Here is a 20,847-nt window from a genome sequence, read left to right as displayed (position 1 = left end):
TTTGTTTCGATTTGAATTTGAATTTAAATTTGGATTTCAATTTCGTTGGTAATATATATATACACATATATATTTTAATTGCTTTCAGTCAATCGTTTGCTTGAATGAAATTGAATATGAAATATGTGTAGCTGGGCATCTCTTTATCTATTTTTCTTCTCTTCCCACTCTATCTTTCTTTCTCCCTCTAATTGTTAGGTCGTGTATTGAATCTGAATGATTTTTGGGTGTTTTAGGTTCGCCATTAGCTTGTTTATGGCTCATTAATTAGTTCCCCTTCTCGTCCCCTGTGTATTAGCCATAAACCAATGAACACTGCGCCACACTGGTCAGTCCAATTGGTAATAAAAGATAAGCCTAATATGAGTTGCAGTAGATTTGGATAGATCATAATTCAGTTGCACATCACAACAATCCCATTACTAGTTCTATTAAAAGTATAAAAGAAATTTATATCAAACTATTTTTCTTGCTTAAGAGTAAAGAAAAAAAATATTGCAACTTTATTGTTTTTATAAAAAAAAAAAGTATTTAAAAGCTGTAATATACATATATCCCCTTTTGTTATCTAATTTTTCTAATATTAGTTGGGCAAGATACTTATTTCCAATATACATCCTAGTGCCAAGTTTTTAATCACATATAAAATTCTCAGTTTTCAGCAGTTTGTCAGAACCAAGACCAACGACTTCGACCCTGTGACTGATTTCGCCAATATTTTTCATCCCTAAGGTAGGCACTGCAACAAAAAATACGTTAAAGATGGTTTCAACTTTGAATAATCAGAATATAAACACCTCTTTTCTTTTAGAGTGCGTAACCATTTCGTTTTAAGTTCAGCCATAGTTCCTGCTTTACCCCCATACTCCTCGGGCAACATATCCTTAGGCACATCCTCATACAAACTCTCTAGACCTTCCGTGTGATATTTGATCTGAAATTTTACATAAATAACAATTTGCCGGAAATTCGTATGTTTCTTGTTGTCAGTTTTACCATTTTATGGACTTCTTCGCGTATAAAAGGCCGCATCACGGTCAACATGCGATCGATAAATGAGGGACAATTGATAATGTGTAGTGCCCTTAATCGGGATGGGTACGCTTCCTGCAGAAATCGCATATAAACGCGCAATACAAATATAGACACATAGGCCAAATGTCGCATCGTATAGCCCTTGATATCGACAACTTGTACATCTCCTTCGGCAATATCCGAATCAGATAGATTGCCGGCCGCCAACTCCTTTTCTGTTTTCTCCACATCGGGCATAGTGAAACGAGCATCGGCCATCATAAAAAAGATTTTGGTCTCCTCCACAGAATTGCGCTAAGAATTGTAAATTAGTTTATTTGTGGGCTTAGCAAATTTTAAGATATTCAAAACATACTGTACTTGGATCAAAATCGACCATGCGAAAAAATAGCACTTTGTAGCGCTCAGGTGTTAATCCAGGTAATATAACTATATCCCTGCAATACAAAAATCCGTAAGACATGCCAAGAAAATGGATTTTCCATTTGCTTTTAACTTACGATACTTTAAGTCCTTTGGCTGTCATCTCATCCTCCATATTACGATCTATGAACAAATTTGGATTCTTATTCCGTATGCTGTAATTTAACTCGATCAGAGTTTTTGTCTTGGACATATCGTATTGCATGCATTTTAGAAAGCGCAGCAATACAATTCGTTCTATATATGTACATACATATATGTAGAAAAAATAATTGATATTCTTTTAATTGCTATTATTTAAGGGTCTTAATCTACTTTAAGTTCCGGAAATAAATCTTTTTAGTATCCCCACATATGTATGTATCTTGGTTAGAAAACAATAAAAGTAAAGAACCATAAAGAAAAATAATATATATGGCTAACTAGTTCTGGTTTTAGGTACATACATACATATATACTATAAATACTCGCATTTCTCGCTTGAAAGAATTCTTAATGTTTATATACTATATAGTATATACAAACGTTTTTATGTATGTACATATTTCTAAATACATTCATATATATCTATGCAGGTAATTATAATTATATAGGTATGTATAGATACATTTGTATGTATGTATGTACACATATGGATTCATATTGGTTTCATTATGATATTGTGCGCGTCGCATACATTTACACAAATGCTCTAGTCAACTGATAATGACTATAATTATCAATATAAATTGTTGGGCTTTAATTTTAAAATAATTAAAACTAAATATGTATATATCTACTTTCAACATACATATATAATATGCACATGTATGTACATACATGTATGTATGTATAGATGTAAAGTCCTAGTGCAGCGATGATCTGTTGGACAAGTTAAGAAATCCTTACCAACTTTTTGTGGCAAATTTGGATTGCCCTCGAACCAGTGTAGCAATTCGTCAAGTTTTGTCTTTAAATCGTTATCATCAATAAACGATGATATTTCTTTGTTATCCATTTTGGTGATCAGCTTAGATTCCGAAAGAAGCGTCCAAATTGGTGTGAATTTCTTTTACAACTGAAAACTATGTATGAATAAAGGCATAACCGGGTACCCTTTAACCGGCGCACACTTAATTGATAAAGCGTTCAAGCTCTCGCCGCTAATACAGACACCCCCATAACACCGCACACCCCACAACACCCCCTCAAAAACGCAAACATACAAAGTTAGAGAGGAGAAAACAAAAAAAAAAAAAACATACCAAGAGAGTGACAGAGAGGTAGTGAGAGAGTGACAAGTAAGTATAATTGGAATATAGCTAGACGTCGGAGCTAACTACATTGCTTCGGTATCGGCTACGTAATTAGAACTGACCCTCATACAGTGGGCTCGGTATAAAATCAAAGAAATTGCTTGCTCACTCCCTTTCGCCCCACTCTAAACAAGTATGAATATGAAATAAAATATTTAACAAGGGAAATTTATTAATTCTCTGTGGTCTCTATGTAAATTAGCCAAAATTTGTAGCAATTTATATGTACATCCATTCATATATATTTTTTCTCGTTTTGCCTAACAACGTGTTCCACTGTGACAACTTTCTGGATTTCTGATCTATACGAAGTCGACCGGTTTGTGGTTTTTGCGACTTTAGCTTTAGAATACAGGGTGCTAACACAGATACACATACACAGATGTACACGTATGGTGTATATATATATCTGGCTAATCGACTGGGCCTAATATTGTATAATAGATTTGTATGATTGTTTTGTTTTTTTCTCATTTATATAGAAATTTTATTGGCTTCTTAGTTTTTGGAATCATTAATCATTCTTAAAAAAATAATGAAAAGTTAAAGCGTGTCTTTGTCAATGTGAACCCTATACATAATCAAATAAACAAACAAATAAAAACTATTCTGCAGTATACGCCGCCGGGGAATCACCGGAAAAGATGCCCCATCATTGGATAAACAGGCGACATGTCGAGAGGACATCCTTAGAACATTTGGAGTATGTTTTAAAAAAGTCCACGTTTCAATAACATTATATGGATCGTTCAGGCACCTTGGTTGACCTTTGCTTAAATTACGGGGGCAGAATTTATTTCTGTCGACGCTGAAGCCCCGAACAGGGCATTGCCGCCGTCGTCATTTGGCGCTAATGGGTAATATATGTATGTACATATGTATGTATGTACATGCATTGAACTAGTTTGAGGTAAATACTTTATTTATATTAACTATTTTAGTACTGATTAGTGATGAGTGTTATTTTCTTTTCAGTAATAACTACCCCCTGTGGATACGCCACTGACTGTACAATTGTATGTACATACATATAAACAAACAATTATATGTGCATATGTTTATTTGGTTTTGTTTTTTGAAATTTGTACATCACTGAAACTTGACTTTTAAATCAGGAATGTTTTTTTTTGGAACCAAGAAAAAGTTCAACACCAACCATCATTCCATGTGAATCATGCTAAGAAAAAAGTTAATTTTTAATTTTACACATTACAAAATTATAATTTTACCATTTTATGAATTAGTCTTTGTATCCTGTCACTGTGCGATATATCAAGTAGAATTCATTTTCAAAAACTTTTCTTTATTTAAATATTATACCTTTGGGCAATTTTCAAAAATATACCGCGTAAAAATGTAACTGAAGATCTGGTATTTTTTGACACATTTTTGTGGTGTTTGAAATAACACTGGTTCAGTATAATTAAGCGACCACACAACAGCAACGTGCAATGGGAACCACTAGTACCCACTATTAATCCCGTTGTTAATTTTTAAAGAATGTTTTGTATTTGATTGAAAGATGGCACAATTCGAAAAGCAAATCGTCCAGGCCGTGCTAATAGCCGACAACAATGTTTGGAACTTCAAGCCACTTTCCGATGAAGGATCCACTGTATGTGCAACTGTACAATTAATTTTTTTCTTGTATTTCTATATAAAATACTTTCCACGTTTGCAATTGATGTTATCCCATCCTGGATGCACATATCCAATCTCTAGGCACTTTTGCCCCTGGTGAATGTAAGCATGCTGGACTATGCGCTGATTGCCTTAAATCGTAGTGGCGTCGAGGAGGTCTTCATCTATGCCAGTTTATACTTGGCGGACATACGGAACCACATTAAGTAAGTGCAATAGCAATAAAAGATTGTGAAATGAATTTAAAGTGTTCACTTAGACAGGGCATTGCTATGTATGCATCATGGTCATTTAAGATGACCGTGCATGTGATAGGCGGCGAAGGATGTCGCTGCTTTGGTGATGCTATGCGTGATTTGGATTCCAAGGCGTTAATTCGAGGCAATTTCATCCTGCTTGGTGCCGACACGGTGACCAATGCAGACTTGCGGCCAGTGCTGGAGCAACACAAGCGAACGGCCAAATTTGACAAGGGTACCGCTGCCACTTTGGTGTTCAAGGAGTGCTCCAGCAATTTAAGAACCGGCAACGAGCTGCTCATTGCCGTTGATAAGCAAAGCACACGCTTACATTATCACCAACGTCTCCGGCTTAATCAAAAGGAACCCCGCTATCAGCTGCCATTAGACATCTTCCTGGGGAATTCCTGTGTGTCGCTTCATCACAACTTGCTCGATCCCCAGATTGCAATTGGTTCGCCATCGATGCTATCATTGTTCAGTGATAATTTCGATTTCCAGACGCGCGATGACTTTGTGCGGGGCCTTCTGATCAACGAAGAATTGCTCGATAGTCGGATCTATGTAGCTATGCTGCCGCCAGCACAGTATGCCCATAAAGTAAATAGTTGGCCGTCCTATCAACTAGTCAGTCGAGATATCATCAATCGCTGGGCCTATCCCCTAGTGCCCGACATGGGCGTCTATCGATTGCAACAGCAGTACGTCTTCCACAAGGACAACATCTACAAGAGCCACGAGGCGATGGTGCCAAAGGTATCGCTCCATGAAAATAGCGTAGTCCAGGCCGGGAGCCATGTGGAATCTGGCACTGTGATACGACATAGCGTTATAGGTGCAAATTGTAGGATTGGCAAAAATTGTCAGCTGAATAATGTGTTTCTCATGGCCGATGTGACGGTAGGGGATAATTGCCGATTGGAGCATTGTGTTGTGGGATCTGGCAGTGTCATCAATGAACTCTGTGAAGTGTCTGACGGCTGCGTGTTCGGATCTAAGTGCATTCTGCCAGCTAAAACTAAACTATTCAACACTCTTGTCACCAGCTCATCCAATACGCAAAGCTCCGAGGATCATGAGGCAGTAGAATTAGAGGCTATTGGACCGCAGGCCTATATAGTTAGTGATCTGACCACTGGAGATCCGGATGCTGATTCCGATGGTGAAGATTTATTGGCACAGCAAACTCTTTGCATACCAAAAATGGGTGAACCCGTACGACAAATTGATGAGTTGAGCGATTACAGTTTCAATAGCGATGAAGATGAGGACGAATCGCGTGCTGTTACACCTTTACCAGACGATACAAACAGTAAGACAAGACATTGAATTCTTAGGAAAAATGTTTCTTTTATTTTATTTTCGTTTCTTTTAGTTTTCTTGTCCGAGGTGATTGACTCGCTAACTCGTGGTTTTCGTGAGAAATCTAATCCCGACTTTCTTATATTGGAAATCAACTCATCGCGCTATGCCTACAATATGTCCCTCAAGGAGGTCAATTTCAATGTGGTCAAGGCTGTGTTCGGTATCCAGCACATCCTGGAGCCGGCAAATGACAATGTGATGCTGGCTATCAATGCAGTCTTTAAACAACTGGGACCTGTAGTCTCCAATTACATTAAAAGCGAGGATGCCATGCTGGATTGCCTCAATGCTTTAGAGGTGAGTAAATGAAGCTACAGATTGAAACCTCTGAACCTCTAAATGTGTTTTTTGTCTCTCTTCTCTAGGATGTATGTGAGGAGAATCCACTGGTGAGGGAAAAGATTTCCCAAATCGTTCACTATCTATACGATAAAGATTTTGTATCTGAAGATTCCATATTAGCTTGGCATGATCAATTGGATATTGATATTCAAGAGCAGGCCCACTTAAAAAGAGTTTGGCTAAATTGGTCGACTGGCTGAATCAGTCTAGTGAGGAAGAAGATGACGATGATGACGACGAATAAGTCTAATGGATGACTTGTTGTAATCTTTATTGCAACGCATTAGCATGAAATGTCGTAAAGACAGAAAAATTGTTTATAATTGAAAACAAAAAAAAATATATAAACGAAATTGAAACTAAACATTAAAAGTAAAATTAAGACAGAAGTACACAGCTAGATGCTGGCTGCTTCAATTTCCATCTAGTTTTCGTCCTCTAATATAAATTCCTCCTCCCCATCATCTTCGTCCTCAAGCACTTCCATTTGGGAATGGAATTCTTTAATATTCTGCCTTTGCTTCTGCTGTGGCGACTGGTGGTCTTCTTCAGTATCATCATCTTCTTCAGACTCCTTAACAGACTCAATGGTAATCTGCGTATCCTCAATTGTACCTGGTTGAGGCGACTCCCTTGGCTCACGTATTACATGCTTCTTTTCCTCCTCAGACTCCATCTCATGCTCGACAATGTCCACATCCATATGATCGGCTCTATCATTCTCATCTTTGTGGCCGCTGCTTTCATTTTTTTGATCCTTTTCTCGTTTTTGCTGATCTTGTGCTTTATCGTCAGCATCATCATCCGCCACTACTTGATCCAGGCTCTCCTCTAATGCTTCCGACTTTGGCGACTTGACGCCGTGTTCAATAGTCCGATTAGGGCCCTGCTCCTCCAAGCAGCGCGTTATGTCCATTGCAATATATTCCAGTCGCAATTGCACACTCTTCTGAAAGACAACAATGTTGTCGCTGCACACAAGATTTGAGCGAACCTCCTCGATGCAGCCTTCTAGCACCTTATTCACCTCATTGGACTCGCACTCGCCACCCAGATTTTGTGTCACAATTAGCAATGTGGTTAGATTCTTAAGCAGTTTTATCATGCGCGCGCTCTTAACGAGTCCCTTGTTCAGATCATCAACCGTATCGCCGGCCTTGGTGCGGCATTCCTCGCGTAAATAAGTAGGTGATATCATGGCCTGAACATTTGGATTACGTGTGAGGCTGGAGGAAAGTTCCTGGACTTTGGTCAACTCGTACATAAGTTCGCTGTTTATGCGTTCTATCGAGATGATGTTAGAGGCATATCGCCGTTGAAAATCGTCCCGAAGAACTTTGCGCTGACGATCACCGGCCCCCTCCTGACCAACAATTTCGCCCATGGTCAACTCGGCAGTTGTATTCATTTTGCTTAGGCGCTGGATCTTGCTGTTCTTACACGTTATGTAATTCTCTAGATGAAGCAGATGCTCCAGCAGTTTCATGGGATAACCATGATGACGGGTCAGCTGCTGTCTGCCGGGGCTCTCACCCACTGCATCCTGACCCAGCAGGGGATCGCTTTTGTTCAGCTTCATGCTAAGTGCATTTCTGGCCGCAGCATTATTTGTGGCTAGATGCTTCTGGGGACTGCTCTGCATCCCTAGACTACAACCAATGCCGCCATTAGCGGATGGAGTTAGTCGCTTCTGAGAATAGCTCAGATTGGCCGTGAAACCCAGATTTGTAGTGAAGCCCAAACAGCTGGGATGATAGATGCTCACCAGATTTGGCCTGAAATCCTTGGTGAAACTTTGCAGCGGCAACATCTCATGGAAGTTCTCTGATACGATCTCATAATCGGGTATCGAGTGGGTACCAAGCCCGGGTCGTTCAAAGGTCACGCGGTACATGGCGTTTAGTGAGTCGTAGGCGGCCACCGTGCCAGCAAAAATGCCATCCTGTGGTGCTCGCAGCCGGGCAGTCACCTTGGTACCTAGCGGTAATGGCATTGGAATTTTCTCGGGCATATCTGATAATAGGCCTGGCTCCTTGAGTTCACCCGGCTTGCGGGACTGCAGAGTGCGCATCATTTGTCGTTTCCTGTCCAGCTCTTTGCGTTCCTCACTAAAGAAATTCGCCGAGCACCGTCTTGGCCTGCCCATGCGACGCCTAATGTTAACCCATTCGTGGCGATTGAGTTTTCGTGTACCCAGCCGGGGAGCCAGCTCGCTGACGTGGTTCATGAACTCGTCCTTGCTGTCAAAAAGCGGCTTGTCAATATAAGAGTAGAACCATTCGGCTATTGCCCACTTGTGGGCCTTGGGTAACTTGAGAAGATTACGCAAACGCAAGCCAATGGACTGTCCCAGACGTTTGTTGGTAGCCGCCACTGCTTCGGCTTTGCTAGCATCTTCCTGGGCCATAGCCATTGCTGCTGCCATAGCAGATTGTCCTTTTCCACCACCTTCGATGGAACGAATTCCTCCTTTACCAGTTTTTCCATGCATCGACGATTGTGCCCGGCCAGCAGCCCCACCTGCTGACTTGGCCTGCAATTTAATGGGCGTCTTTTTCAATTTTCCAACAGCTCCGCCTCCGGCGCCGCTGCCTTGTTGACTACTGGCTGAATTGGAGCTGGAGCCATTGTCACTGGTGCGCATATAGCGAGATACTACACCCTTTCGTTTCTTCAGCACCTTGGATGGGATGGCCCCCACCGCCGCTTTGGCAGCAGCATTGCCGCCGGCCGAATTCGGAGGACGACCAGGTCCAACTTTCTTGGGGGCCAGACTCATGCGCAGCGGCTTGTCATCGTTGATAATATTTTCGTCATAGAAGAGGGGATTCTTCTTTCGTATACGGGCTGGCATGCCACGAGCATTCAGCGTAGGAATCGGTGCCTTTTGGCCCTTGGGTTTGGGTGGTGGGGCGCTTCCCACACGCTGTAGACCCAGTGTGGCCAGACTGAAGGCTGGTGGCTCAACTTGTTCCTCTTGTTCACTTGACTGATTGCTATCGGGATCTTCTTCTTCTGCTCCTTCGTCGTCGTCCTCATCGTCAGCAGGTTCAGCAGCCTCCCCAATGTGTCCATCATCATCATCCTCATCTGCATCCGCATCGTCCTCAATATCGCTGTCAGCATCATTCTTTTGTCGGCGCTGATCATCCGAGTTACTTTCATTTGCATCGTCATCCATGGCCTCATCCACCATATTGCCGCCGCTTTCCTCCTCCTCCTCTTCCATGTCGATGAAGGGTTTTCGGGTAGTTGCAGCCTTCCTGGGCTTAGTTTTGCTGGTCTCAGCTAGGGGCATTGTCTTTAACGAACCAAGCTCAAGCTGAAAAATAAAATAATTAGGAATGAAATTTGTTAAAAGTCGATAAAAATAAGTTCCAAAGTTCTCAATTACTAAATTAAATTCTAAAAATAAATTTTAGCTTCTCTCATGGTTAGGATTGACTTTATTTGCTGGTATATTGTATTTTTTTTTTTTTTTTTAATTGTTCATCATTTATTTTTCATTATATTTTTTGTGTAATACTTTAAAAGGACCATCATGATGGATCAGAATCGATAGAGTACAAACATATACAATACATAGAAATTGTACAATAATAATAGAAAAGAAAGCGCAAACACATTTTCCCTTATATAGGTATATATATATATATATATCATCTTAGTTCTATATAAAACACGCCATTATTATATTGTTTTCTTTATGTACGAGAAATTTGTAATTAAATAATTTTAATTTTTCAATTGTTTTTAACAAAATTCAAACATTTGCGCACAAGCATAAGTAACAATACTATTATATACAGTTGCGAACTTAATAATAGCACCACTTGCTGAGGTAATGTGTTCAAAGGATTCCTAGGCTTATTTTAAGGTTCTAGGAACATGTGAATACGTTTTTGAACGTAAAATACTTTCTACTAATGGAAGCAGAAAAAAATTCTACCAAAATCCAACGTTTTCAAAGATTTTTACAAAAAACCTTGATATACTCAAAAAATACCCGAAACTAAAAATAGCACCACTTTACAAATATTTACTCAAAATTAAAAAATAGCAGAAAAAAACAAAATTCATTAACAAGTTATGATCAGATATTAAAAATAGTATTAAATAATAAACTTTATACTTTGTTGCATTGCCCTTATTGGCAATAACCGCAGCACATCGTCCTGGTATTGAGTCAACCAGGTCTTGACAGCATTTGACCGTTATTTTTGCCCAGGACTCCTGGATTACTTCCCAACACTTCTCAATTTTTGTTGGTAATGAAACAGCAACTGCTTTTTTAATATCAGACCAAAGATTTTCAATGAGATTTTGGTCTGGTGACTGTCCCAGCCACTCAATTAAATTCAGATAATTCGCTGAGCACCACTTCCTGGCTTTCTTACTGGTGTGCTTTGGGCTGATGTCCTGTTGAAAGGGTCATATTAGCTGTATATTATCCTCAGCGTATAGTGGCAACACCGTCTATAAGATATTTACATGAACTTGCTGATCCATAATCGATTTGTGGACTGATATGTGACCGACACCATAATAAGACTAACAGCCCCATACCAATGACACTGATTCTAGACTCTAGGGTGAATTTGGAGTTGAATTCCAGGTTCTGTGGACGCCAGACGTATGGTCTATAGCCTTTTCTACGATATTTTACAATTTTATTTTCATCAGTCCATTGTACGTTCCTCCAGTTTTGGACAAGCCAATTCTCATGATCTTTGACCAACTTAAGGCGATTGGCATTATGTCTAGCGTTCAAAAGTGGAGGCTTTCTTCGACTGGAATCTTTTGAATTGATCTTCCGGAGGTAGTTGCGAACAATTTGGACCCTAGTTTGGGGCTGAAAGTCCTTTTTAAGATCTGTTAGAGCCTTAAAAGAATCCTTATTGCTCTCTCGCATTAAGGGACCGACTTCTTGCTGCTTCAGTCTTGGCTTTCGTCTGCGAGTTTAAGGCTTCTGTTTCAAATAGATCGGTATTCGGATCACTCTGTTGGAAGTACCAACCAGTTTTCCATCTTCAAGATCCGATTTTTTTCTCCAAAACCTGGTTTAGGATGACGTTTCGCTTTTTTCCCGGGGCAGTGTTTTCCCCGACCCATTATATCTAAAGGTCTCGGATATTTTGTAGTACTGTTGCTTTTAAAATCGACTTTGAACCAGGGACTATTAAATATGTGTTTTTTGCTATGCAATTCTGCGAAATTTAACGGTATTTTGCAAAATACTGCAAGTGGTGCTATTTTTAGTTTCGGGTATTTTTTGAGTATATCAAGGTTTTTTGTAAAAATCTTTGAAAACGTTGGATTTTGATAGAATTTTTTTCTGCTTCCATTAGTAGAAAGTATTTTACGTTCAAAAACGTATTCACATGTTCCTAGAACCTTAAAATAAGCCTAGGAATCCTTTGAACACATTACCTCAGCAAGTGGTGCTATTTTTAAGTTCGCAGCTGTATGTATATATAGAACATTTAGCAGGATATACATAAAATAGTTAAGAAAAAAAAAACACACTCATTGAAATGTAGCGAGAATTGCTTTAAGTTGATAAACATTTTCTTTTATTGCACAGAACAGTTTTCGACCACGTATCAATTCCTATTGGTGGTTAAGGGGGCATGGAGTGAGGTTGGTAGATCAGGGATCTGGCCAGCTTCTACAAATAGCAGGAAGAAGAGGCTATCGACTAGTTTTGCCCCGATCCAAAAACAGACGGAAAATTACATCGGCTACATACAATCGGGTCGAGGAAGTGACAAGAATAAACTCTATACTCTTTTTTTTTCATTCTGTAAGCTGATATAATAATATAAAATAATAATAAAAAAAATTACAAATTTGTCTATACAAATTAAAAGATGGATGGTTTCTTTTGTTTTGTTTTTTGGCGCTACAGTTTGTTTGTTTTTGTTGTTGTTTTTTTTTTTTAAGTTTTTACTCGAAATACATTTTGGATTTCCTTTTTTGTTGTTGGTTTTTTTTTTATAATTTTGTTTTTGCTTGTTTTTTGTTTTGACATACATCATAGATAACAATACATTAATTAGGCATAACAAATATCAATATTTATAATAATTATAATAATAATAATAATAGTAGCTAATTATAATAATAATAGTATGCAATAATAATAACAGCTTTTAACTCTTTGTTCTTTTTTTATGTTTTTGTTTTCAGTGTTTTTTAAAATTTTTATGTTGTGATTTTTTCAGAAGATTTTTCTTTTTTTTGCTTAACTTGTTTTTTCTTTTTTGTTTGTGTGTGTGTATGTTTTAACTTGTTAATATTTGGATATTATAATTTTTATTTTCAAAGGAGAGGGGAATTAAATGTGAAAGCAATATGAGTAAAAGTTAGTCTCAGGCCAATTTGTTTGTTGTTGTTGTTATTCTCTTTAAATCCGAATCCGATTCGTTGCAATTCCCATCAAATTTATTTTGTACACCTTTCTTTTTCTTTTTCATTTTGAAACCATATAAAAATTGTAAAGGACGTGGGAATCATTTTGTTTTTTAAATTAGTTTTGAAGGCTTTTCTATGTTTTTGTTTTTAAAAGGTGGGAGGGGAAGGCATGGGGGAGGGATGATTGGATGATTGTTTGAATTTCTTTTCTTTTTTTTTTTTAGGCTATATAATTTATATAAAAAGTTCCACAGAAACGGGAAAAAGTTAAACGGGGAAACATTTTCTCATATATATATATATGCATATCGATTAACACAATTTAAAATAATACACACAACATAAATTATTAATAGGTTTACAAGTAAATACATATATATATATATATATATATATAAATAACTAAATATTTATATATTTATATATATATGTATATATGGTGTTTGGGTGTTTTGTGTGTGTGTGTGTATGTTGTATACATAGGTTGGTATATAAATTAATAACAGTTTCATTTCTTGTTTCTTTAATTCGTTTAGATAATTTAATATTTTACTAGGTCGTCCCCTCTATCTCTCTTTCTCTGCTTCTCTCTAACTCCCGCTTTCTTCTTTCTCTATTTCTCGTTCCCTGTCTCTTATTATTGTTTGTTTCATTGCTGCGCCGATAGCTAGCTTTTGAAGCTTGCATTGATTGCCAATTTGCCACGTGTCCACGGAGGATGGATCCCATTTATATATATATATATATATGTATATATGTGTTGAATTTAAACATTGAAACGCGTCTCCGAACCATCGGCTAGCATAAGTGTCACCGTTCGATTATTGATCCAGACGAGTTTGGCCAAACGCATAGGATTTAACCGCGATACATCTGGGATTGGTGCCGTGGAATAGCCTTTGGTGCAACGTGTCTGCGATTGGCCCAATCCGAACATGCCCGTGCTGGTCTGCCAGAAGGACAAACGATTCTCGGCACACGAATAGGAGACAAGGTATTTACCATCCGGTGAGAAGGCCAACGATGTAATCGGATGCGTATGGGCGGGGATCATCTGGCATTTGTTCTGCCGCAGTTCGTAGATGGCCAAATTGCCGCTATTGGCCCCAACAGCAATGCGACGCGTCTGGGCGCAATGTGAGATCTGATTGAACTTGCATATGGAGGGGCAAAGCTCGGCCAGACCACGATTTTTCAAATCATTGCTATCGACGCAATGGAGCGCAATGTCCATGACCTCGACCAGAAGACTTGCAATCTCCGATTGCATTTTGTCGATCAGCATTTCCACGCACTGGAGAATCTCACTCTTTGCCTTGAACAGCACCGACTGGGTGAGCGGAGTGTTGATGGACTGGGCATTCTGCTGCATAGTATTGTATCTGGCCACCTCGCGCGCCATTGTAGTGATGAAAGCAGCCGGCCGTGCGGTGGCAATTAACCGCAGAGCATGGCGGGCCGTGCGGCAGGCATCCGCTTGCGGTGTCAGCGGCAGTTTATAGTTTAGATTAGGCACCGACTTGCCCTCGCAGGAGATCTCCAGGAGGCCAAGCAACACCTTGGATACATCCAAATATGGCTCCCAAACGGTGAATCCTCTGCCAAGCAAATCGATGGCTGCCCTCCGCAGAGGAGTATACTGAGGTAACTTGGGCGACGGTGGGGCATAAAGCAAATGGGCCAGAGCCATGGACGTTAGTCTGGCCAAATTGTTTGCAATGCCAAAGCCCTCCACTACGGAAGACTTGCGTCTCTCTGTGCCGGATGCGCCCAAGCTAATACTGCCGCGATGGTTAGGCGACTCCTGCGAAATATCCTGTCCGAATTCGGCGCCAATAACACCCAGCAGGATAACAGCTGTGGTCTGCTTGCGTTTTAGTTCCGATAAACTGGATGGTTTACGTATAATTTCCTCTTCCTCCTCCTCTTCGTAGTCCTCATCCTGATGGACATTTCCGCCGGAGATGCCACCAGAACCACCCGAGGACAGAGCGCCACTGCCAGAACCGGAGCCACCATTGCTAGAGGAAAGTGAGCTGCCCGTGGCCATGCCACTATTGCCTCCACTTCCGGCATTTCCTCCGCCTCCACCGCCGCCGCCCGATTGCCCGCCTCCACCACCGATCATGCTTAACTGCTGCTGGGCACCCACAATGGGTTCCGTATGCGTATAAAGTGGCAGATACTGGGCCCAGCTCTCGACAAGCTGCTTGCGACCCTTCTTGCCCATGCGCGTCAACTCGCCCAAGAGAATCTGCTGGGCAGCTTCACGAATTTCTATGCAATGATGCTGCCAGCGTTTAACCATCATCTCCACCTGTGGCCGTTTGAATTTCTTTGGCTCCAATGCTTCGATCTTATCGGGCAGCAGAAAGCAATGATGCGTGGATAATAAACTCCAGCCCTGCTTTATTTGCGATGTGTGATGAGCAAGTAGCTCTTCGCGTTCCTCCTCGCTGCTCATCATGGACTCGGTTCGCTGGGCCAAGCGCTGCAGCTTTTTATGTTTCTCAGAGTCCGGCAAAAATGAGGCGGCGCTCATGGACATCAGGGTGTTAGACATGGCCACCAGGGCCAGAATGTGGTTCGAGGTGAGGGTAGTGCTTAGCTCCCAATGCAAACGTGACGTGAAGACAGCCGTCAGATGTTCAAGCCGTTGCAATTCCTCTGGTAGAGGCCGCTTCTTGGAACTAGCCGACTGCAGCAACTGTAGTTGCTGGCTCGATGGCAAGACGTAGTTATTTTGCCAGGTAGGCAACAGCAGGGACATGTATCCGGCTTTGGAAAGAACGCCATATGAGATGGGCACAATTGGACGCAGAAGACCCAGCTGCGATTCACACACCTTATCCAGATGCGGATCCAGTCCCCAGGAGTGCAATAGCGAGAGCAACAACTGCGCCACTTCCATAACATGTGTCACTTCCATTTTGGAGGCAATCTTGCTTTTAAGGTCTTGTTGCTCCTCATGGGTCTCCACTGCCTTCTGTAGGCTCTCCACCTTGGCCTGCACTTTCTTTTCGACAATTTCCGTTTTCTCCTTGAACTTCTGGACCAAACCGTGCTTGTCCTTGTCTTTTAGTATCTTTTCCACATCCACCGCCTTATTCTTGACCTTGCCGAAAAAGTCGCTAATCTTTTTTGCTGGCGTCCAATGGCATGGTTCGTCCATCTTTGGGATTTTGCAGATGTACACCGAGAGCTTCCAGCGTGGCCGGCGTCATCTGGGCATACTCCTCGCTATGTAGCTCGAATATCAGTCCTTCGATGTCAAAGAAAAGAATATGCGATTCGGCATCCTTGGGATTGGTACGCAGACCCTGAATGACCAGAGGATTGCTGCGATGTTTCATGAGAAAATCGAAGTTACCCTGATTGTGACCCTGCAACTGCTGCAGCTGATGGATGCCACGCTGCGTGGCATGCCGGATGGCGTTCATGTTTCGTGACTTGAGACCACGGAAGAAGTGCACAGCAGGATTGGCCATGCCCATTTCACTTGCCGATGTCACGTTGCCGCCGCCACCGTGTGATGTTAAACCTCCGCCGCTGCCATCGTCGCCAGCCTGTTCATCGCAAGCGGAGAGCACTTCCTCAGCGAGCATACCATGGAGGACACGATCCAGATGACCCGTTTCCATTTGCCACACATACACAGAGCCATCCGAACAGCCAACAATTAGAAAGTCGTCCAGTGGTCGCCACTTGATCGTCACCACGGGGAAGAGATGACGGCTTGCCAGTGTAACGCATTTGCGCTCCTGCAGCGAAACGAGAGTGACCGAATGATCCGAGGCCACAGAACAGATGCACTTGAGAATACGCGGGCTACAGCTCTCCGGGGGGCACTAAGAGCTGGGTAATCTCGCCGGCATGAACGCAGAAACGATGCAAAAGACTTCCACTATAGAGATCCCACAGGCAGACAGCGAAATCGATTCCACCGGAAAGTAAATGAGACTTCTCATAACGTGAATGAACCATTGAGGGACAAAGCAAACAATTCACACGTCCGCGGTGACCATAGAGAATCTGATGCGACAGCCAATCGCTAAAATTCTGCTTAATGCCAACGAGTAGCTGCATCATCACCGTCTGGGTGGCTGGCACAATAACAATACTTCCATCCTCGCGACCAATCACAAGGCGACTTTGTTGAGGCAGATAGATACTCGAGGTTAATTTCACCGGGGAGTCGGTGATGCGGGACAACTGATCGAGAATTCCCACCGGAGGCGGATCCATTATAGACCAGGCTTCTACCAAAGAGGTGCATACGTGCGGCTTAAGAATACGCGGCGGCATCTGTTTCGCCTGCAATATGCTAATATTATCGAGTGGCACCTCCGGCACATTCCATACTGAAATATACCCCTCGGAATCGCCTCGCAACAGATTATATTGACCGCCGGTGCTAGCTGCTCCATTTCCATTTCCTCCATTGGCCCCATTGCTGCTGGCCAATATTAATTTCATAGCTGGCGGACAGGAAAGAACTTTGTCGCCGGCATGCTGAAGCACATAGTACAGATATGGAGCATCTCGGACAACGCTCTTCGAGTGGAACTCTTTGTTGTCTGGTATGCAGTTGGCTGGCAGCTTATACAGATATCCCTTGCCCTCGTCCGTCCACAGCATAACACGATCCGAGGTAAGAAAATCGCCTCCCTGCCAGCGTTCACGGGCCGGAGCTATTACAGAGCAGAGCACAGTAAAGTCACCAGCATCGTAGATCTGCCAGTATTTGGTGCAGACCAAAAGAACTGTCCTCTGATTCTGAGCACAACAGTTCATGGTGATGGCGTTCAAGCATCGAATTTCCTTCGACTCGTTTTCATAGATCGGCTCGGCATGCTTGTTCTCGTTGCCCGTTAACGTCCACACCTTCACCGTGCCCGTCGTGGTTATGGCCAGCACAACATCGTCCTTTCGACGCATGGGACGCAGCACGTGAATGGCCGATATCCAATCTGGCTTCACCTTTGAACTTAGCACATAAATGACTTCGAGACTAAATGGATCCATAACCATGATTTCGGCGTAGTAGCCAATGCAAAAGAGACGCACATCCTCGCTGTTGGCGGTGTGATAGCTTTGGATTTGTGTATGCACCTGAGGTAGTTTCACCGCCTCTGTGCACTTGCCATCGACAAGATCCCAGGTGCACATTTCACCATTTTCTGATGAGCTGACCAGAAAGTTATTCTCAGGCAACAGCGAGGCACGCACCAGGCATAAAACTGGAGCAGAATGACCTACCAGTAGGCAACGTGGTGACATCTTTAGAGTGGTGGGCTCCACCTGCCATAAACATATTTGGCCGTCATAGCAGCCAGTGACTAGAGTACATTGATCATCCGAAAGGAATACGCTTGAGATGCAGTGCGTCGGCGCTGTTGGTCCCCAAAGCACCACGGGCACAACCAAATTGTTGCTAACCATGATTGACTACTTCCTAATAATCCTGCGCCGGTGTTACAATCTTCTTATCCTTCTTCTCCTCCTTTACAATCTGCAAAAAGTTTCTCCAATAAGCACTTGGAACACAAGTCAAAATTGCTAAGCCACAAATGCCAATGTGTGTGTGTGCTCCGTTCAAACATACATATACATATATAGAGAATAACTAAAAAACGCTTGTTCTGCCCCTTGAATATATATATTATATACACATAGGTATATAATGTACGTAGTGGTCAAGTAAATGAAACGGATCTCACACCAACGGGGGCTACTAAACAAATCTATAAATTAAGTTTTTTACTGCTGATTATATGAACTATAGTTAAGTTGTTTTTAACAACTGTTTTCATAAGATTAATTTAGTTGAAATTTGGTAGAATTAATACAATGGAAATTCAAAATTTACGGATACGGACCAAATGGGTATATTTAATTTGCCAGTACTTCTCCTGTTTTACACACTTTATAGTCGTGTATTCTCTACTGAAAGCGTTTAAGTTATTCAATATTCAAAATATATATATGTATGTATGTATACATTTGTACGTAGTATCGATTGATTGGAATGCTGGACGAGGTTTAAGGCTTTATTTAGGAGCCTTCACTGTACATTCACCCATATAGTATGTGTGTGCGTGTGTGTAAGTACATGTGTCAACGCCGTATTGAATATCAGAAGATAAACAACAGACGAACGAGAGCCCAGAGCTAGAGCCCGTGCCATGTTATACAATTGAAGTGGTGACTGACAGCTGGTAAGGTAGTAACCCAACCTTGGGAGATTTGATAGCCAATGAGCCAGAGCTCGGTAACAATTTTTGGACTCCCATAAACATTAGATGGAGACGCCTCTAGGGCGCAATATGGCAAAACGAGTCGTCAGAAGCGTCATCATCAATTTCAAATATACTTCAAATTAATTGGGCATACGACAACTGTACACACAGACACACTCACGCACACACACACACCTATATAGCCACACAAACACAAATAAACCCGTACACACACACACTGGCAAATGCGCCAATAATAATAATTGTAGATAACTTAAAATTTAGCTAACTTTTTTGTTGTTGTTGCTGTTGCTGCTGTTGGTGCTGTCGTGCTTTCCGTATTGGGGACGGCGCGTGATTCCCTGATTCCAATTTCGTTTGTCTGTATATTTTTTTCTTCTTTTATTTTTTTCTATTTGCAATTTTATTGTCGTCGTCGTCTTGATTGTGCTTTCAAGCCTGATCTGCATCCGTACTGCTGCTGCTGTTGTTTGTCCTCCTCTATTTGCTTCAACTACATCTGCATTCTAAGTTCTACGGTTGGTTTTGTTGGTATTGTTGTTGATTTTGGTGGTGATGGTGGGGGAGTGTTCATGGAGGGGAGGAACTTCAATGTCGTCGCACGATTCCGTTTCTAATTTGCGTACAACACACTGTTGTCTCTCTCCAAGTTGTTGGCTGCTGCTGTGATGGCCTACAATTACAACACACGTTTCTGCTGCTGCTGCTGCTACTGCTGCGGCTGTTATTGTTGTTTTTCTTCTTATTGTCAATTTTTTTATATTATGCATATTGCCATATTGCCCATATACCCGAACTGTCCTGTGCACTCTTTGTACTAAAACAACCGAGTTCGGGTTGCACTTTCAACAATTACAAGTTGTAAGACAATTTGTTTTTTTTCTTTTTTTTGTTCTCTTTGCCTTTTTCTTTTTGTATTTTGTACACGACTGAGGTACAGAGAAAAAAGCAACGAAAAGTACGGAGACGGAGAATCGTTTCGTATCGACCGTGGGGACTATGAATATCGATTACTACTATGTAGGATTGCCACCATTTGTAGTCGATTGTACCTGACATCTATGTGAAATAGGTAGGACGACAACCCTGATGCAAACTTTAATATTTTACAACAATTGTTTACATTTTATAAATTTTATTACACTTTTGTACTAACTATTGCACATATAAGGCCGTAGATGTACAGCGCAATCCGTTCATTTCTCATATGTATGTGTGTAATGACATATAGAAATTTGATGGCTGTGAATATTGTTACAGTTTGTCCAACGGACAAATTCTTTGTCCTAAGCACAAGAATTCTGCATTTTTAGACATTAAAAACCATTATTATTAATTATATAGGTATCTGCGATAGAACCTTCAAGCACTTTTGTTACAATTTCGTTTTTGTGTACATTTTGCACGTATGCAAATATAGCAGCGGTTTGTTGGCTATTTGGCGCAATGACCAAATGAAAGGTATTTCATTAAACGTTATATTTGGATTACATTTACGGATGTTAGGTTGATAATTAATAATGTATTGCACTTGACACTTACCTCTAAAGCAGTTGAAAAACTGTTTTAAATTGAATCTGCAATTTATTTTGAATTTCCACAACAAATACTGAGCGAAACATACACACACGCAGCCTTTTGAATGGACCAGCAGAGAAACAGTGAAACAGTGCTGCCAACCTGCGATAGATATAAGGCGTGCATGCCGCGTATTTGTAAAATTATCGATATATTTTTTTCTAAATAAATAAATATAAAATGTATGATTTCTAGTTGTTTAAAAATATAATTGCTTAATATTGAAATAAATTACTGTTTTTTTTGTTGTCTATT

At 41.1% G+C, this 20,847-nt stretch overlaps 4 protein-coding genes across 5 annotated transcripts; 1 reads left to right on the top strand and 3 right to left on the bottom strand.

Moving 5' to 3' along the window:
- Positions 1–463: 463 nt before the first annotated feature.
- On the bottom strand, positions 464–2,528 carry LOC137573289 (alpha-tocopherol transfer protein-like). Of its 2 annotated transcripts, none has more exons than XM_068285184.1 (6): positions 2,347–2,528; positions 1,536–1,581; positions 1,391–1,472; positions 997–1,329; positions 798–934; positions 464–739 (listed from the first exon to the last, which is right to left on the bottom strand). In XM_068285184.1, the coding sequence occupies exons 1-6, from the start codon at positions 2,453–2,455 to the stop codon at positions 670–672; spliced, it is 777 nt and encodes a 258-aa protein (XP_068141285.1). In that variant the 5' UTR covers positions 2,456–2,528; the 3' UTR covers positions 464–669. The 2 variants fall into 2 exon arrangements, with proteins under 2 accessions (XP_068141285.1, XP_068141284.1); XM_068285183.1 differs by having other exon boundaries at positions 1,536–1,695; positions 2,347–2,527.
- Positions 2,529–4,204: 1,676 nt separating this feature from the next.
- eIF2Bepsilon (eukaryotic translation initiation factor 2B subunit epsilon) lies at positions 4,205–6,729 on the top strand. Its single transcript, XM_068284983.1, has 5 exons — positions 4,205–4,368; positions 4,476–4,600; positions 4,654–5,945; positions 6,009–6,295; positions 6,364–6,729. Exons 1-5 carry the CDS (start codon positions 4,276–4,278, stop codon positions 6,538–6,540), a joined length of 1,974 nt encoding a protein of 657 aa, XP_068141084.1. The 5' UTR covers positions 4,205–4,275; the 3' UTR covers positions 6,541–6,729.
- On the bottom strand, positions 6,588–20,695 carry mip130 (Myb-interacting protein 130). The gene is made up of 2 exons (XM_068284982.1): positions 20,557–20,695; positions 6,588–9,662 (listed from the first exon to the last, which is right to left on the bottom strand). Exon 2 carries the CDS (start codon positions 9,636–9,638, stop codon positions 6,765–6,767), a length of 2,874 nt encoding a protein of 957 aa, XP_068141083.1. The 5' UTR covers positions 9,639–9,662; positions 20,557–20,695; the 3' UTR covers positions 6,588–6,764.
- Positions 11,891–20,014, bottom strand: Rbcn-3B (WD repeat-containing protein Rbcn-3B). The gene is given in 4 exon segments (XM_068284981.1): positions 11,891–15,896; positions 15,898–16,599; positions 16,601–18,266; positions 19,284–20,014. Coding segments are annotated over 3 exon segments (4,674 nt in total). The 5' UTR covers positions 18,197–18,266; positions 19,284–20,014; the 3' UTR covers positions 11,891–13,520.
- Positions 20,696–20,847: the final 152 nt, after the last annotated feature.

This window comes from Drosophila tropicalis, unplaced genomic scaffold (assembly GCF_018151085.1).
Source record: "Drosophila tropicalis isolate 14030-0801.00 unplaced genomic scaffold, ASM1815108v1 contig_4, whole genome shotgun sequence".
NCBI classification, from domain to species: Eukaryota; Metazoa; Arthropoda; class Insecta; order Diptera; family Drosophilidae; genus Drosophila; species Drosophila tropicalis.
Note: the sequence above shows the minus strand (reverse complement) of the source record. Positions and strands in the feature narration are given on the sequence as shown.

Excerpts from the sequence above, each read along its gene's own strand:
- eIF2Bepsilon (XM_068284983.1), top strand. The coding sequence starts at position 4,276 with ATGGCACAATTCGAAAAGCAAATCGTCCAGGCCGTGCTAATAGCCGAC. Across the intron at positions 4,369-4,475 it reads TTTCCGATGAAGGATCCACT|GCACTTTTGCCCCTGGTGAA; the intron begins GTATGTGCAACT and ends TCCAATCTCTAG. Across the intron at positions 4,601-4,653 it reads GACATACGGAACCACATTAA|ACAGGGCATTGCTATGTATG; the intron begins GTAAGTGCAATA and ends GTGTTCACTTAG.
- mip130 (XM_068284982.1), bottom strand. The coding sequence starts at position 9,638 with ATGCCCCTAGCTGAGACCAGCAAAACTAAGCCCAGGAAGGCTGCAACT.
- LOC137573289 (XM_068285183.1), bottom strand. The coding sequence starts at position 2,455 with ATGGATAACAAAGAAATATCATCGTTTATTGATGATAACGATTTAAAG. Across the intron at positions 1,696-2,346 it reads AAATTTGCCACAAAAAGTTG|AACGAATTGTATTGCTGCGC; the intron begins GTAAGGATTTCT and ends GTACATATATAG. Across the intron at positions 1,330-1,390 it reads TCGATTTTGATCCAAGTACA|CGCAATTCTGTGGAGGAGAC; the intron begins GTATGTTTTGAA and ends TACAATTCTTAG.